Here is a 19,119-nt window from a genome sequence, read left to right as displayed (position 1 = left end):
GTGAGTCAAATTTTGAGTTGGAGAACATTTTAAGTTTTTCAACATGTAACCGATGATTGATATGGGATGGCATATGTGAAGTGCCACATTGACTTGATGAAAAAGTTCAAGAAATTAATATAAATATAAATATAATATAATATAAATTAATAATTTTCTATCTAGAATGTTGGGGTCCCTCCGTGTCGTCATAAAGGTCAAGGTTACCATGTGCTGCTAACTCCTCGGTGCTGTTTTTAACCGGGACGGACGCTTTGGCACGTCGGTGCAGTTTTGCCTCAGTAACCCTCGAAACGGCACGCACAGTCAGACTATATCCAGTCACAGAGTTATGCCACAGTTAATTATAAAACAACATCTCTTACCAGCGTGCTATCGTAAAATGTATGGATACAGTAGACCACGTAGAATACTACAGTCGGAATTGCTAACTATTGCTCGTTTATATGACATGTGATATACCCCCGGTCCTGACTGAGTCATACAGCTACATTAATCAAATCCGTTACGATCTCACTGACACGTACTAGTATAGACAAAGCCGTGTAGATAATATCATAATGCTCAAAATAGTACCGTCTGCCGCAGACATTGTAACCGGCTCGCGGGTCGGCATCTGTAGGACTGTCAACGCATCTTTGACAGTTTGTTGCGGCAAAAATAGGGCTAGTCTTTCAGAACGTCATACGACAACAGACACGCTACAGGAATATTATGACATCTAGACCGAAGACTGTTCTAGACGCTAAGCGTTCGTCCGAACGATTATGTGATGTACATTATTGTGTTTAAGCAATGCGGCAAGTTGCTATGCTTTTTTCGGGTTGGCTTACCTTAGCTCTTCGGGCTCCGACACCACGACAGGGTAAACTTTGTCCCCCATCTTCCACTCACCTCTGGACAGGGCCAAGTGAAAACGGCAGATGGACTGCAGAGCTGGGGTAGAATTTTGTTCGTACGTGCTGATGAATTAGCCCCCAAAGCAGGCTCTTCGGTGGGCGTTTTGACATTGCCTTTTTGTTTGCTGACGACGGTAATGTTTTCCAATTACTATTGCGTCGCGAAGGCACACTTTCAACAACATTAGCAGCAACCTAAAAGTAATACATAAACATAATGGCAACAAAATGAAGATGTCCGTCATGGGGCCTGATGCGAGACTACTAGTGAATTGCAGTTCATGTCCTTACCCCCTGCTGCCCGTGGTTACCAGAAAGCATGGGGGCAACGCCCGAACGGATAAGTACGTGACGATACTTTAGATCGGACGATTTTATTATGGCTTCACCACAAAGTGGTGAAGACATATTGTGTTCCCTCATGTTTCTTCTTCTCCTTCTCCTGCCATTTCTTTAAATGGATTCATCTCTGCCATTTTCCGGCCAAATAACACGAAATTTGGCATGAAGGTAGAGTGGGCAAATACCCCGACACGTTTTTTCATTTTTTTGAAAAATTGTTTTATTTGGGTTTTTTGGCCATTTTCAGGCAAAAAATATACATTTTGAGATCTGGTTCCCAGGTACTAAAACCAAATGACCTGAAATTTGGCATGGGGATACCTTGGACATATGTCTACAAAAACTCATTCAAGCTTTTGACATACACCACTTTAAAATTCGGAAAAATAAGGCTTTTTGGCTATTTTCGGACCCAAAATGTACATTTTTGGCTCCTGTGCCCTAATATTAAATCTGAATGACCTGAAATTCGGTATGGGGATACCTTGGACACGTGTCCAAAGAATGCCATTCACGCTTTTGACATATACCACTTTAAAATTGTGTAAAATAGGGCTTTTTTGCTATTTTCGGACCAAAAATGTACATTTTTGGCTCCTGTGCCCTAATATTAAATCCGAATGACCTGAAATTTGGTATGGGAATACCTTGGACACATGTCCATGGAATGTCATTCACGATTTTGACATACACCACTTTAAAGTTATGTAAAATAGGGCTTTTTGGCTATTTCCGGCATTGGAAGGTTCCATTTCTGCATGGGGGTGTAGACTATTGGTAGCCATCGTAGGATAGATCCATTTACGGTATGGGGGATAGGGTGAAGCCATCTGCTGCATTTGCTCTCAAGCAAATGTCGGCCTTTCTAGTTTCAGTTTCTTGTTTTCAGGCTGTATATTACATATCTTATTGCGTACGATGCAATGGGCCATATGTAGCGTTGGCATTGGCATAATAAGCTCACATAATAAGCATCTCGTTTGGCCAATACAGAGAATGTTACAATGGTGATGATATGTTATGCACACATGCATTGCCCATGTATATGGTGGCTGTCAATCAACACAATTCATAAATAGATTCATCGGCCTATTTCTAGCTTTGTCTCTAGGTAATATAGGGAGAAGATTTATGAGAATATTTATGACAATGTGATGTTATGGAAAACGACGATATTAAACTATTTTCATGAGCGCAAAGGACGATTGTAGGATATCTAAAAAAAACTTTTGTTGAGCTTGTGTCATACATAATTAGTCCTACGCACCGTTAAAATATACACTTTAAATGACAACTGAAGAAATTCACTGAAAGCTATTAAAAAGATGGATACATTCTGAGCAACAACACATCGCATTTAAAACTAGACAATAGAAAAACTCCCAACGCAATGTAACGATTCTTACATTTTGAATATGAAACATAGTACAAAAGTATACAGTGCCTTGAGCATTATAATAGAAACATGAAGATAGTACAGTTGACTAGTCGTACTACATACAAAAGGTATTTCTGCCTATGGATTTTGAAGATTAATGGATGGTTACATCATTTAGTGACCATAAAATAACGTTACATGTTTTAACTTTATACTGTACACTGCTGCCTGGTATAATACGGTGTCAGGTATCAAAGAGGTCCACTTTTTTTTTGAAAACCTGTATTGGAGGGCAGCCAAGCCTTATCGAGTTCAGTGCCGAAAGAGAACGGTATTTCGCACAGTGTAGCTATGACCTAAGGTCTGGCCGTGTTACAAATCCGAGTGTAGACGGTAAGCGTGGATATGGCCATGTTACAAGTCCGGGTGTAGACGGTAGGCGTGGATCTGGCCGTGTTACAGATTCGAGTGTAGACGGTAGGCGTGGATCTGGCCGTGTTACAAATCCGAGTGTAGACGGTAGGCGTGGATCTGGCCGTGTTACAAATCCGAGTGTAGACGGTAGGCGTGGATCTGGCCGTGTTACAAATCCGAGTGTAGACGGTAGGCGTGGATCTGGCCGTGTTACAAATGCTAGTGTAGACGGTAGGCGTGGATCTGGCCGTGTTACAGATTCGAGTGTAGACGGTAGGCGTGGATCTGGCCGTGTTACAAATCCGAGTGTAGACGGTAGGCGTGGACCCAGATCTCGAAGAGACAGGCGGCGCTGTGGAAGCGGAAGAAGATGAGGAGCGGCAGGGAGATGTGGTTGAGCAGAATCCAGGCGACCGAGTGGTAGAACTGCTCCTGAGGATGATATGGAGAAGAGTTGAGTTAATTGAGATGAGTTTGTTTATTTGTTTATCATAATATTTCACAAAGTGAAAGGGAGGGCAAAACAGGCGCATACGCACCTTTACAAGTTGCCCTCCCCCAGTTTATTAAGATAACCTCTAGCCTGTACTCTCTATGGTACCAATCTTGCAGTGCTCGCCAAACAAAATACATGTATGTAAGCACAGGTTTATACACAAGCACAGACTTTAAGGATTAAGATCTAGAATTGAGAATTAAGGCAATAGGTCAGATTAGAGAACTAATCTATGATAAAATACTAGTAATTAAATTAATAAATTAGTGAGTGAAGGCATAAAACTTACGAGTTACTAAAGTTGCTAAACTATTACAATTTAAAACATCATCATTAGAATTGAAGCCATTAAGTTAAAGAAGTAAAGTATAGTATGCATGTAAGTTAAGGTTTTGATGTGTAAATTGGGGAAATTACTCCTTAGTATCAAATTTGAAGTGGATAAATTTGTAGTCCTTTTTTCCAACTAGTGGAACAAAAGCTTAGGTTTTCACATTTATATTTCTGTTACCCCCGTTCAAATGAGTCTAGATCTCCTACCTGTATATTATAGGTGTCCGGGATGTAGAGAGTGGACACGGCTACAAGCCACAGCGTCACGTTCAACACGAACAGGAACATCACCAGCTGCCGGCTCCGCTTCTTGGCCAGCCTGCCATCCTCGACCGACGCGCGCCGGCGGACTCCCTCCCGTGTCGTCCCGAAGAGCTCCACCTGCTGAGAGTCCTGCGCCCCCTGGAGGCTGTTCTGAGAAGCGCAGGTGGTGTAGACGGTCGACATGAAGGCGCTGCAGTCGATGGCCCGGATGTTGCTGCTGTCACGTGACCCTCCGTGATCAGGGAGTGTCACGCTGTCGGTCACAGATTGGTCGCTAGGCAACCCCGGGTCGTCCTTATCAACGTTGTGTGATTGGTTGATCTTCTGATCCTCTCCTGCAGAAACTACAATGGGCGATAACTCGCGCTTATCGCCCTGGCGGGCCCACGGCGTTCGGTTCAGCCCGTCAAAGACAAACAGAGTCTGCAGGGCGGCTTCGATGATGAGGATGGCGGACCGCCACGCCAGCAGCTGGTCGGACCAGGTACGCAGCTCCGCCATCACCCCGGCTATCAGCCCCAGCACGCCGAGGAAAAGGACCCCTGCCATCGACACGGTCAGCAACACCTTATGGCAAACAAAAACAATATCATCAGTAGCTGAACTTTTTTTCCAGCATTAGAAACCTCACTGAATTTTGAGCTGCCTCTACTACAGCCTTTCTCAGATTGGAATCTCAATCGTACAAGACATGTGACCAAAGGGACACGTGGCGTCAGCAGTTGGTCAAAGTGACAAGAAGTTTATACCGCCCCCCGTCTCTCCGAGTTAAAAAAATGATTTTCAAATGTCTGTACTGAAATCCAAATTACCAGTATCACTGGTGCATACGGTTGTTAGAGTGAAACAATTATTTCAAAAATTCAAACTGTTTACAGAGATTTACATTGTTTAAAATTAAAACGACATATAACTGAAATACCTTGTCTAGCATGGCCTCCCTCTTCTGGTCGCTGCGATGCTGCCGGAGGTAGTACCAGGCGGACACCGTACAGACGATACACAGGATGTGGATGGTGAACACCACGATCTGGTACGCCAGAGACGTCGCCGCGTGGTCCAGCCCGGGCCCGTGGAGCGAGAACGCGAAGACGGCCACGACGGAGATCATGGCGACCAGAACCACCACCCCGGTGATCAGCCCCTTACAGGAAGACATGCAGAAGAAGCCAGGAGAGGGAGACGCTGTCTTGAGTCGTCTTGGCACCGTCTTGCCCAGGGCGTGGTTCTTGATCTGGATGAGGGTGATGGCGAAGGCAGCGGCGGCGATGAGGCTCTCCTCCACCGTACAGGGGAACAGCAGAGGCGACAACATCTGTTTCAGCTCCTGGAGGTACACTTGCGGACACTGGTGCTCGGAACTGGCATTTCCGGAATCTGCTGAAAGTGGAGGACATTGGAGCACGAAAGGTTAGAGTTCAAGGTCACACGTCGGTACGTGAGGAGTAGTTTGAATACGATTGGTCATTGTAAATTTAGAAATTCGAAGTCCTATATTACACGTATTTACTGAATGAAATTTCACTACGCCACGAGTGTTCGTGTGGCGTAGTGGCAGATTGCGCGACTCGGAACCTAGAGGTCCCGGGTTCGAGTCCTGACATGCCACCGATCTTGTGTCCTTGGGAAAGGCACTTTACACGACTTTCCTCACTTCGCTTAGGTGAAAATGAGTATTGTCCTGTCATGTATTTGTCCCGTGTTGGTGGCGACATTAATATAAGTTGATAAAACTTGAGTGTGCCGTCACCACGTCTGGTGATTACATGTTGGAATAAAAAAAAATCACTATGTCGCCTGAAGGAGCATATGCATGTATCGCCAAATATGACATATACATTTTAAATATAAAATTCTTTCGACGCTTTTAAAATTAATAGCAGCTTTCCAACTTCCATGTGATCTGTTATACGTCAAAGTGCAAGTATATCAAGAAACACGAGTGGTCTCATAACTACAATGAATTGTATACTGTGCGGTAAAAAGCCCGTTGCACCCACCCATATGCTGCATGAGTTTGTAGGCGGCCTGCTCGTGCCCCTCCTCCGCCACCACGGTCTGGTTGAGCCGGTGTTCCAGCGCCTCCACGGTCTCGTGCACCACGGTGTTCACCCACACGCACAGGTTGGTGGCCACGCAGTGCATCAGCCCCAGCACGTAGAACCACGACCGCCACCCGTGGGGCTGCCCACACATCTGGAAAATTAAAAATCGAAAATTAAAAATATCATTCCGGATGCTTTGTCTTTTCCCTGTATATATATATATATATATATATATATATAACAAAGTCTAGAGCTATAAGTTCAAGGGTTAGGTGTAACAAGTCGATCGGTGTAATATAGCCAGCTGCCGCCGCGCCGCGTGCCTGCGAAGCTGGTGTGTTACGCCGAAAGGCGGTTATACCGGCTATACAGATACAGATATACATACAGTTGGAATTTAAAAGCTTTATAGGTAATGTGCACGCGAAAATAAAGCCTGTTGATGTATATTGCAGTCGCCGCCATTTTGGTGTAATGAATGGATCCAAGATGGCGACATGCCATTTCTCTCTAAATGTGTACAAATAAAACAGCAGATACCAAGATTGCGGACGCAAAATTACGTCACAGTCATGTGACCACACTAACACTGTACCTGGAAGGTGAGCAGGATGTACATCTGCATCAGGCAGAAAAACATCCAACCTAGGGGGCGGATGAATGACGTCAGAGACACCTGGTAACATCCGGGTATCGTCTGGTACTCGGCGTAGATCGCCACGTCAATGGCGGACTGAAGGACGCTGAGAATACCGAAACCTGCGACAGATGAAAAGAAAATCATAATCGTAGCTAGAAAGGTAACATTTGCGAAGCAAATGCATAATGTTTACCTACTAGTATGCATATGGTCTGCTATGTTAATTCTTACTCGAACACATTCATATGATGATATGATGACATTCATATATTATGGTGACAGGAGTCCAAATCCCCCCTGCTATAAAATTGCAACATGATGTAACCCAACACTAGTTACCATGGTGACAGACGTCAGGTTCAGGCCATTGACTTCATTGGCATGGAAAAGAAGAAGAAGAAGAGGAGGACACAAAGCAAAAACAATATGTTTTCCTTCGGTAAATATAAAAAATCCACTTGTTTTCAAATATAATATGTAATTCAATTCCGCACTTTCAGGCTTCATAACATACACTGACTCACTCGATTATAGCGGGTTATACTTAACTTTCTGGAGATGTCAGCCATTCAATACTGGCGCCACGTAGACTTTGCTGTATTTGAATACTTTTGAAGTGATAGGTGTTGAATAAGCTCTACTTACCCACGAGGCCACACTTGAGGAACATGTTGAAGTCGTCCGTGCTGTTCTCCTTGGGACACCTGCCGGCTTTACACCTGGACAGGAACACTGCTCCTAGCCAGACACACCCCGTGATGCACAGGAACGCCAGCAAGCTCTGCAAAAAAACATAAACAAATGACTTTAAACCTGGGTAGGAACACTGCTAAAAACCCGACTTACAATTTAGACGTACTACTGGTATTTATGTTTACCGAAGAAAAACATATTGTTTTTGCTCAGTTTCTTCCTCTTCTTCTCCAATTTGTTAACACTAGCCCTTGTCAACCACCAGCCAGTCATATACATGTACTTGCCCTCCAGTTGCTTTAGGGATTTAGGTTACTAGCCAATCATGTTGCCGCCTTTGGTCAGGAGGCAACGTGATTGGCTGGCAGCATTTTCTTCATCATGGGTGCGTGAGTGCTCTGATTGGCTGATGGCTGACCAGTGCTAACGCAGCGAGGACAAATCACAGCCCGGTACGCAAGGGCCGTTTGACGTACGATGAAGCGATTGGTCTGAGTGGATGGTCCGTACAAGCAATACATGTATCATGGGAAATACGGCGTGCTTACGTCGACATGTGGTTGGACGACGTCCTCCGTGATGAACTCGCTGATTGGCAGAACCGTTCCTATGACAACCATCAGCATGCCGTACATCCCACAGAACCCCAGGGCGTAGTACGTCACGTGATCCACCTGACCTTCACTGAAAAAGAAAAAAAGTCGTCCAGAGTAAATCTCCAAGCAGATGTTCGGGGTAACGGTCGTGACGTTTTCTGACTGCCGAGATTCTTCTGTATGCGCCCTTCACAACTTTCGTGCGACTGTCAGACTATGTTGCGGTCTTCCTTCTGATCTTCATCTGCTTGGAGATTAGTAGCAGTCCAGACTACAGAGCCTGGTAATCTCCAAGCAGATCCTACGGTGGCAAGGCTGTAACCATTGGACAAAAGTATTGACCTTTGAAACTTTTTTTTGAAACTTTTATTGCATGTTCATTCCCCGGAGGGATAAATGCACGGATGTACAGAGTACAATGTACTAGAGAGTACTACAACAATAGTAATAAAGAAAGGCTATCATCAGGTCTAAGGTATACGATGCTAAAAAAAAAAAAGAAATACATTGGTCATCCCCTGTAATCATTAGCCGCCGGTGGCTGATGGCAACTGCCTTGCCACCGTAGGATCTGCTTGGAGATTAAGGCTGGTACAGACGTTAACTCACGCCCCTCCGTCCCCCACAGACCACCGGCTGTCTGACCCGGGACAGATGCAGGGTATCTCCCAATTAACCCCGTGAACAAACAACGCTAAACACACATGTCCTGATGATCCAGCTGTCGGTACGTCACGGCACAGTGTACGGGGTTCTCCCGCTCACGTACACAGGGATATTTTAGGCCATGTTTAAGTGAAGTCACCCAAACCGCGATTCGGGTAACTCACATTCCTCACATCTGGTCCACGTGCCACACACTCCTGTTAAACCGTGTCCGATCACAATTCGCTTGAGCTACATGTATTGCTGTTTGATGATAACACGTAAGGTGGCGTGTTATTAATGTCAGAGGTCAACGACCTGCTTGCTGATGCCCCCCTCCCAGCGTATCTTGGCCGAATGCCGACGTAGTCCCGCCAGAGGCGGTGAAGCTCGCCCTAGAACGGACACATTATTTGACCATCACTGCTCTTTAAGTTGCTGCCACGTAAAAGTTGGTATTGCATGTAAATAAAGAAATATCACAGCGTAATACATGACCAGGCGAGGTTACATTGAAATCACATTGCGTTCAGACGCAAATCGCGATGCGGGAAAACCGATTCGAAACCACCTCTAGAAGTGGTTTGGGATCGAGGCGCTTTCAATGTGATTTGGAGCGTTCAGATGGAGCCACTTGAAACCGGCTTCGGGGGAAACCACATGTAAAGCTTAAGCGCCTTCACTGACTTCACATGAACACGGCCATACACGGGGATATCTTGGAGCTCGTTACGTTCCATTTGTGCAGGGGGCTTGTTTGACCCCACACAGACTTGATTTTAAATGGCTGATATTCGATCGTTCACACGCCTCGTCTAAACGCTTAATTTATTTCTACAAATTATCCCTATTCAGTCTAAAAGACTTTGGGAGACGGCTGGAAAGAGTAGAAATCGGCCAAATAGAGAGGTAGCATGCCGAGGGAGTTGGTCCGTTAGAGATAGAGGCTATCTGTACTTGTAAGGGCTTTGTGGGTGACGACAATTTGTAGTACCGATTTCAGTATATGCAGAGCAATGTTGGTTAGGCCACAGCAAGTAAATTTTATGGATGACATCCTCCACAGATTCCAAATCTAATGCGAGCGGGCGAAAAAAAAACTAGGCGGGCCGAAAAAAACAAGGTTCTTACATTTTGAAATTTTGACTCAATCATTGTACAAATGGTTTTGATTCAGTGGGAACATCACATATACACAGCCAACATCACATATCACTGCATCAAAGTAAGAGACAAAACATAAAACCAGAGGCCTTGTCTTGTCTCCTCTCTTCATAGTTATCTGCCATCCACCTTCCGGCATGGCAACAGACATCTTTGCCTATTTTCGGCATGGTGACCACTGTCAGAAGGCAACAAAATTTCTTGTTTTTTTTCCAAAATCAGGCGAAAATTAATGCGCGCGCTGATGTCATCCATAAAATTACTTGCTGTGGCCTTAGGGTTGCATACGTGCAAAGTGCCGCGCTATTGTTGGCTGTTTTCCAAAGCATACAGCGGAAGCTTCAGTTTTCATGGGAGAATCAACTGTCAAGTGGAGCACTTAGTAGAAAGAAGTAGTTTTCTATTTGTAAGGAAAGAGGAATAAGTTTGATCACAAATAAACTTGATCAACTAGAAAAGCAACATTTGCAAAGCAAATGCATAATGTTTACCTACGGATATGGTGTGCTCTGTTAATTCTCAAACACATTCACATACAATTACTACTAGTACTATATATGGTGACAAGAGCAGAGCAGACCATGAATTTGCAACATGATGTAACCCAACACCAGTCACCATGGTGACAGACGTCAACAAATCATGTCATTGGTCATGTCAGAGGTCACCGTTTGGAGAAGAAGATGAGGAAGCGGAAGAAACTGAGCAAAAACAATATGTTTTCCTTCGGTAAACATAATAACCTCGTCGCGATCATAATATTGTGATGTTTAAGATTGTCCATTGACATACAAACATTACATGCCGCGTTTAATTCACATGAGAACTTTGAAATAATAAACTTAACCATAAAAGATGTGTTGTTCACGTACTCTGGCTATACGCCAAATGAACCTAAGAATAACATTAACCCGGCCATATACTGAACTTGTTGAGAGTCTAGCTGTTTGCAAACTCTCTAAAAAGTTTACCAAGGATCTTCGTAGAAAACGGGAATCGTGCTTTTGGGTCACACAGTCACAAACAACTCCGTAATATCTGTTGGTTCATATTTTTATGTTTACCGAAGGAAAACATATTGTTTTTGCTCCATTTCTTCTTCCTCTTCTTCTTCTTCTGTTCCAAACACTAACCTCTGACCTGGCCAATGGCCTCTTTTGTTGACGTCTGTCACCATAGTAACTGGTGTTGGGTTACATACAATGTTGCAATTTCATAGTAGGCATTTAGGCTCCTGTCACCATATACATGTACGTGTATGTGAATGTGTTTGAGTGAGAATATTAACAGAGCAGAGCATATCCAAAGGTAAACATGATGCATTTGCTTTGCAAATGTTACTTTTCTAGTTTATTATTACATTTCACGGTAAGCTCTTTAAAATTCGGCGACCTGCACTTGCGAATTCGGGCAAGGTTGTTGACTTTGTGACGCCGGCTTCGTGGCTGTCAGTCGCCCGTTCACATGCCCCGGTTTACCACATGTTGGTGTGTTCTATTTCTGAACATTTGTCATGTCTGTTATTATCTACTCTCCAAGCAGAGGTTTGGGTTTTGGGGGTATTTTTTAGTTCAAGTTTCAAGTTTTATTAATAAAATCAGCCTTGCAGCCAGTTCACAAGTCAACCAAACTGAATAACACTGATTTTTACAATTATGTACATAGTAAATATACATACACATTTACATTACAAAACATATACAGACACGCTGACAAATATTTTACAAAGCCACACATGGGCACTGAAGTGAAGTCCAGAGAGTCTTGAAAAGTCATTACTGCAAGGACTCGTTGTACAGGCATATTGCCTTGTGTAAGAAAGGGTTTTTCAGTCTTTTTGTACGGGCCGCTGGTACTGTAAGTGTTTTTAGGCTTTTTATCGGGGTTTCTCTTTTGCACTGAATTTTTTCCCCACCAAACCCAACCCAATCATCATGTCTGTTGACGTGTTTCCACTCTGTATAGTCCGTTGATCTGTCAAACAGACGAAGGCCACGCCAACTCTATTTCATGGATAACGTTGGCGTCTTTTTAATTTTTAGCCGTTAACAAAGAAAAATCTCGTTCAGAAATGGAAACAACTAACAGATAGCCTCTGTATCTCTGTATCTGGCATCTAGAGATCTTCTGGCCCTCTCAAATAAACTCTAATTGTGTTACTGTTACTCAAAGAAGAGAATGCATTTTGTACTACGTGAATTCTTCCGATGAAAAAGAAAACGCTGTATACGCTTGAGCTACGAACCCTGGAAATGCAAATCGTGGACACCAACATGGCGGCCAGTACTTGCTTGCTTCATTCATAACGCTCTGTACTTCACGATCTTTCTTACTTCTTCTAGCCTTGTACATTAGGCTATATTTCTTCACAATCATGCATCAGAATCAAAGTAGCACAAGGCTATATTTCTTCACAATCATGCATCAGAATCAAAGTAGCAGGAGACGTCACCCATAAAATGAAGATATCGCGGCCTGCGGGGCATAAGGCCATAGCAAGTAATTTTTATGGATGACATCATCGCGCGCATTCTCGCCTGATTTTGGAAAAAAAAACAAGAAATTTTGTTGCCTTCTGACAGTGGTCAACATGCCGAAGATGTCTGTTGCCATGCTGGAACATGGATAGCAGATAACTATGAAGAGAGGAGACAAGACAAGGCTATGATTTAATGTTTTGTTTCTTACTTTGATGCAGTGATATGTGATGTTGGCTGTGTATATGTGATGTTCCCACTGAATCAAAACCATTTGTACAATGATTGAGTCAAAATTTTGAAATGTAGGAACCTTGTTTTTTCCGCCCGCCTTGTTTTTTTTCGCCCGCTCGCATTAGATTTGGAGTCTGCGGAGAATGTTATCCATAAAATTCACTTGTTGTGGCCTAAGAGCGGGTTATGGGGTCTGCGTGCCGCCGTGGCTCGGGTTTCAGCCGTCCCACTGCCCGGTTGTCGCCCCAGGCCAACACCGTGTTTTCAGCTGCGCCCCTGAATCAACCTTGAGCGAGTTTGACAACCCATCTTCGAGGTTATTAAACAGAAAATTCTGGGAATTTCAAAAACAATCTATCCGATTCCACACTGACCTAGTCATTTCAAATTCAATAGTCAAACAACATATGGTCTTCATCCGTAAATAATTTCATCAGGTTGGTAAACGACTGAATAGCAAAGTTCTTTTTATCACAACCATTCATTTTTCAAGCCGACGTTTCGATGACCTTCTGTCATCTTCATCAGGGCAATTCTGACTGGTTTACTGTGCACTAACCGTCACTTACTGTGTCAGTGCACTGTAAACCAGTCAGAATTGCCCTGATGAAGATGACAGAAGGTCATCGAAACGTCGGCTAGTGTAAAATAAATGGTTGTGATAAAAAGAACTTTGCTATTCAACATATGGTCTTGTTATTCACTAGATATCAGTCCTATCAAAAGTTACCTGTACCAGTAATCAGTTTTGACAATCGTGGGTTAAGTTTATGAACATAACTTAATGGATTTCAGAAACAATAGATCGTATTCCACATTCAAGTTTTTTTGTCAATAGATTCACAAATATATTTTGCAGGGATTGTCACATTAACACTGATCCGTTTGTTTTCACAGTCACTTTTACGGTCGACTTCACGGAACATAAATTTTGTGGGTCAAGAGCTAAATATAACCTTTCGAGTTTCAACCTTCCCTTTGGAATTTCAATAACTTTATTCGCAAAATCATGCCCGTAGGCTAATTGCTTTTACAATCAAGTATAATACTCGTTGCAATACAGTAACAGGAGACCGGTAACAACTGTCTGGAAAAACTTATACTTCTACTACTGTGCTAGCTATTATGGGGTTCGACTTCTTCTTTGAAGGCAGTGGATAATGAATAGTCCCACATTCTGCATAATTAGTGGGTTTTGTGATCTTCGTAGAAATGCAGTTTTTCGGTGATCTTCTAAATGACGAAAGGATGGAGAAATTGTTGTAACTGTCTGAAATAAACTAAAGTCAAAATTGTCACGCGTTTTGCCTTTTTGCTTTAGACTTTTCCGATTGGGTTCTTGCTTGATCTAGCTTGCTGTCCTAAAAATTGGAGCGTTGCGTTTGTTCACACAGTATGAAGCCTCCCGCCCCCCCCCCCACGCCTCCAGTTTTTATATAGTACATGTACTAGTATGTGGTACTACTACCTAGCAATGACGTGACTGACCAGTGTCTAATATTATAAAATACCAAACAATGGGATAGGGAAAATGGCAATGAAACATGCACCTAGAATCCAGTTTTAGCTCACAGAAAATAGCCTAACAGATGCTATGTACATATGTATATACAAGTTCAATGTACTAGGTCTAGGGAATATGTCCCTGGACTCGAAATGAACAATGAACAGAGGACCGTGGAAAGCATGAGACGTCTGTTACATCCGGAATTCGAGCAGAAGACGGGTCAGGGTCGGTTTGGATCCAACCTGCAAGTCCAAAGCGACCCTGATTCTGGACTTCTGGGTCTAGAGACTAAACCACACGTACGCTACGACAGTATCCACCCTTCTAGTTGCTATACGAACCACCGCGAACTCACCTCGGTCTAAGCGGCGTGGTGACGTCCACGTCCCCCATGCTGCTGCTGTCGTCTGCCGGTGGGGGCGGTCGCGGCGGTGGCGGCGGGTCGGTCCAAGTGTTGTTGTCCCTCATGCGGTCCAGGGTTGAGCCGGGGTCGCGCGGGCTCACCACGGCAGTCTGACCTGGATACAGAACAACAACATTGCCATTGTTGAGAGCCCCAAGTTCACTCATACAACATGAGAATCTACACGTAAGGGAGAGGAGGGACGTAAGAAGTATCGGACAGCAAGAACACTACTCCTACTAGTAGACTGCTTCTCATGGTTTCTGGGGTCTGCCCTGTGTATTGGCCCTGGGGATAGTCTTCCATATAGGCTAATCGTGGTGCGAGAGAACAACAACACGCCCATCCACTGCACTTGGACGTGTTGTGAAAAAAACTACGCCCCGGTGGCAGCATTGGACAAAATCGTTCTAGTTCGCAGCGCAGACTGTAAAATTTGTATTTTTGCTGTGCAAATAAAAATAAGTACAAACCCTCTGAGAGTGTTGACGATAGCCACTCGTCAAAGAACCCACCACTCTTCCTGAAAAAGTTGGTACGCCCGGGGTAGGTGTGTGATGACTAAAACGTATCGAATCCTTGCAATCTGTGCTTCCGACGCGTCCCAAATATGAAACCTGCACTGTGGTCTACTCCATGATCTAGGCACGATGTTTACTAGTTCCGTGATACACACATACACAAACAACCGTGGGACCAGCTCTGTTGTTATCTCGCCCAGACTCACCGCTAAAGCTCTCCCGGTCTCCTACATGCGAATCCAAAACATCTGCTTCGAATCACGCCCAATCAGTAAACCTCAAGATTCTTCTTATCTCTCTTCACAGATCTTTCCGGGATGTAAGGAATCCCTCCAAGATGTCGGTAAACAGCAACTCGAACGTTTTATCTTACACTTTAACACTCTACACTCATACAAAAATTGATAGTAATACAGTTATCTTTGATAAGTGATAGCACAGTGCAGGGTGTCCGAAATTATCTCCGAGCAAGAGGTATGGTTTTCGGATCGATTTTGACCGTCTTTTTGCTTGCTTGTACACCCTCCCCCCCCCCCCACCACACACAACATATCATGACCGAGAACATACAAAACGAGAGACAAAGGCGTACAAAAATGGTCACAAACCACGCATCTGCTTGATTGGAGATTGATCAACACAACGACATTACCTGAGGGCCTGCATGCCCTTTTTCGTAAGGCGTAATCAGGCCTTTTTAGACTTCGTAATTCGTAGGCAGCCTCACAAAATCAACGTAATTCGTAATAGGACATAAGCCGCAAATCGTAAAAGTCGTAATCAGCTCTGAGACTTTAATGTTATTCGTATTAAATCAGCGGTGAAAATTTTGCGTAATTCGTGATGACCCCCCCCCCCCCATGCAGACCCTCTTACCTTTCTTCATCGTCTGAGATCAGTAAACAAAAACTTCCTGAAAACTTCCAAAGGTCTTGCAACACGCGGCGTGATCACAAATCCTTTGGTTCAGGCACTACTGCAACAACAAGGGCACTATAATAGGAACTTCCTCAAATTCCTGAGTAGAAGAGTCGTTCGTCCAATTCCATCCAATTTCCCGAATCTGCGGTACAGTTGCGCCGAACTGTCCGTCATGGTTGTGTGTACATGTCCTCCCGTGTGAAGACTTGGGAAAAGTCACGTTCAGCCGCCTCAGCCACGCCTGTATGTGGCGGGAAATCCCTGAAACTTGGCGGGAAAATTCCAGGCCGGTGGAAGTGACGGATGCAGATGTCAGGGTTCGTTTCGCTCAGACTCAGAGGGATGTTTAATAGGCCACACTGATTTAATTCTATGGATGACGTCCACGCGCGCTTTGATTTTGGCCTGTTCTCAAAAAAGAAAAATACAAAAAAAAAAAAAAAAAAACTAGAAAGGCCGACATTTGCTTTGGAGCAAATTCAGCATGACTTCACCACATTTCACGACATGGCAGGGAAAGAAGGAGAAATACAAGGTAAAACAATTCTTTACATTGATATAAATATAGTAGGAAGTGACAACTATTAATTGCATAATGCAAACTGTTGATTTTCATGATAAAAAGAAGCGTTTATGCCCCACTGGAGCAGGGAAGCTTGACATACCCACCAAAACACTTGAATAAAGTTCATACTGTCAATATGGCATGGCTTTGTGCAGGTGTAATTGAGTTAAAGCAATCAAATCCGAACAGCCAATCAGCAAGGAGAATGGAGGAAAGCTACAGGCCTATTGGTTGCCTTCTTTACATGCCATTCTGATGACTCATACCCAAATGTGGTAACACACTGCTATAGTACATTTTCTATAACACAGCCAAAAAGCTCAAATAAAACCATTCTAAAAGCCTGTATCACAAAAATGAAAAAAAAAAACGCCTAGGGGTATTAGCCCACTCTACCTTCATGCCAAATTTCATGTAGTTATATATACATACGTACATTGCCGATTCATAAATTCTGCAAAAAGCCATGTGTCAGGCTTAGCTATGTACTTCCGCAAATTACCAATGCCAGCTTTGTATTCCTGTGGTTTATTTTTTTTTTTTTGGGGGGGGGGTCATTTTTTTAATTCGCCCGCGCGCACTAGTTTGGGAGCGTCCATAAAATGTCATCCATAAAATTACTTCAGTCTAGCCTTTTACTGTTGGTCGGGGCACGGCCACAGTGGGGCACGGCGTAGCCTGGTAAACCATCCCTCGGGCACGGCATACTCAAGCAAAGCATTGACCCTTTCTCTGACATACGATATATTACTGACAGCCGACCTTTCTGATTATAGCCGTCATCGGGAGTGAGATAATTGAAACCCGCCCCGTAAAAATCGCCCCGAAGCACGGTAATTGACATGAGCGGGAGGGCAACACTCCTAGTGCCGAGAAGATCCCCATGAGTTTAGCCTCCACCAGGCCTTTCTACGGGAATGCGGATCGTTGGCAAAAAAGAGAATAACATGGGCCAAGGTAGTCCGGCCGCGGGGAGGTAGTTTCTTTCCCTAACTGCGCGGCACAGTCAAACCCCAAGGCGGCCAAACTCCCCTGGAAAATACTAGTATAGCCAGCGTAGTTAGTAGTAGTCTGGTAGAGACTACCCTGAGCTTGTATGCCTTGTGGCTTGTACTGGTGCTCCGTTGGTTTGAGATTTGTCAGGTGACAGGTGTACAATGTGCCAGGAGACGTAATACTTCATCTTCTGATGGCATAGGCTTTTTTGCCACGTCTTTTTGTAATGAAAGGCACTTTGGATACTACCTGAAACGTCTGACCTTTTCCAAAATCATATCCAGTAGTGACGGTACTAGTTGCTTGAGTGACTGTTTTTTGGGGGCGCTTTTTGTGGGTATTTGCTACTCTCCAAGCAGAGGTTTGGGTTTTGGGGGTATTTTTAGGCTTTTTTATCGGGGTTTCTCTTTTGCACTGAATTTTTTTCCCACCAAACCCAACTGTTTGGTGGGAAAAAAGAGAAACCCCGATAAAAAAAACACGCTAAAAATACCCCCAAAACCCAAACGTCTGCTTGGAGAGTAGGTATTTGCGTGGAACAGGTTTGACATATGGTGTTTCCAGGCTGCGGTGTCATTGTTATTTTCATTGATGTCGTCTATGAGCAGGATATTTTAAAAATTTACATCTATACTTAATTTGATAATCTATCCGCCGGTCCTAATATCTGCTTGGGGTTGGTAGAGCCTACCGAGGCCACTAAGGATTTGACCGTAACATCTGGATCCCCTGGAAGTGTGTGCGGACTTATTTTTTACGCCCTTGGCCAGTTTTCATTATCACTTCCTCTTATACATCCTGCCGGAAATTGGGGCTTGGGGAGAGAGCCAGAGCCCTAGCCTGGATTCTCAGACTTGTAGCCTCTGCCAGGCTTCTGGAAGTGGCTGGAAAGATTAGAAATTGGCCAAATACTAAATAGACAGATTACTAGTAATATGCCGGGAGTTGGTAAAGAGTACAGTTCGGTAGCCTGGTATATCCAGTCTGATCGTGGTCGGGGCCGAAAGAGCTCTGTCCACCGCCCGCCTCACATAGGTTTCCCGGTGTGTATTTCACGAGAGATTGATTAGCTGTTGGGGGAAACCAAATCCCCAAGCATACTGTCTCTTATTAGCGTAACACTCCTACCGGGACGGTCTGTTGCACTGGGCGGGGGAAGCTATTAGAGCCCCCGGAGACACAACCTGCCTGAACACCCCAATACCCCCAATCACGTAAGACTGGATACCAGGCTAACAGTTCGGGAGCGTCAAACAGTATTCTTTAACGACTCCCCTGGCATCTTTATCGGTGTGAAGTCTAACTTTCTAGCCGCTTCCCAAAGCCCGGTAGAGGCCATGCCTATAGCATCTACCAGGTTTCGGGAGGCGGCTGGAAAGAGTAGAAATCGGCCAAATAGAGAGATAACATGTCAGGGGAGTTTGTCTGCCGGGAGAAATTAAAACATTTTGCCGCACCCGAAGCCTGATCGCTACGATCAAACGGTATAAAAGTAATCCCCTCATCCGCCTCCCGAAGCCTGGTAGAGGCTACATGTCTAGACAACGGCAAGGAACAAAGAACATTGGTAGCCTCCTTTCCAGGCG

The 19,119-nt window shown here is 44.2% G+C and overlaps 1 protein-coding gene across 3 annotated transcripts in view; it reads right to left on the bottom strand.

Annotated features, from left to right (window-relative positions):
• Window positions 1-2,449: 2,449 nt before the first annotated feature.
• LOC109487696 (otopetrin-1-like) overlaps window positions 2,450-19,119 on the bottom strand; it is an 18,140-nt gene continuing 1,470 nt past the window's right edge. The window contains exons 1-9 of one of the 3 annotated variants that reach the window (XM_019791726.1): window positions 15,928-15,987; window positions 14,483-14,645; window positions 8,053-8,188; window positions 7,457-7,592; window positions 6,767-6,930; window positions 6,127-6,322; window positions 5,049-5,503; window positions 4,070-4,693; window positions 2,450-3,465 (exon numbers count right to left, since the gene is read on the bottom strand). In XM_019791726.1, coding sequence (XP_019647285.1) covers window positions 3,328-3,465; window positions 4,070-4,693; window positions 5,049-5,503; window positions 6,127-6,322; window positions 6,767-6,930; window positions 7,457-7,592; window positions 8,053-8,188; window positions 14,483-14,645; window positions 15,928-15,937 — 2,022 coding nt within the window. In that variant the 5' untranslated portion in view covers window positions 15,938-15,987 and the 3' untranslated portion in view covers window positions 2,450-3,327. Of the gene's footprint in view, window positions 3,466-4,069; window positions 4,694-5,048; window positions 5,504-6,126; window positions 6,323-6,766; window positions 6,931-7,456; window positions 7,593-8,052; window positions 8,189-14,482; window positions 14,646-15,003; window positions 15,292-15,927; window positions 15,988-19,119 lie in introns of those variants that run through there. The other 2 variants (XM_019791728.1, XM_019791727.1) reach the window with 2 other exon arrangements.

Source organism: Branchiostoma belcheri, unplaced genomic scaffold (genome assembly GCF_001625305.1).
Source record: "Branchiostoma belcheri isolate BF01 breed outbred unplaced genomic scaffold, Haploidv18h27 scaffold9, whole genome shotgun sequence".
Lineage (NCBI taxonomy): Eukaryota > Metazoa > Chordata > Leptocardii > Amphioxiformes > Branchiostomatidae > Branchiostoma > Branchiostoma belcheri.
Note: the sequence above shows the minus strand (reverse complement) of the source record. Positions and strands in the feature narration are given on the sequence as shown.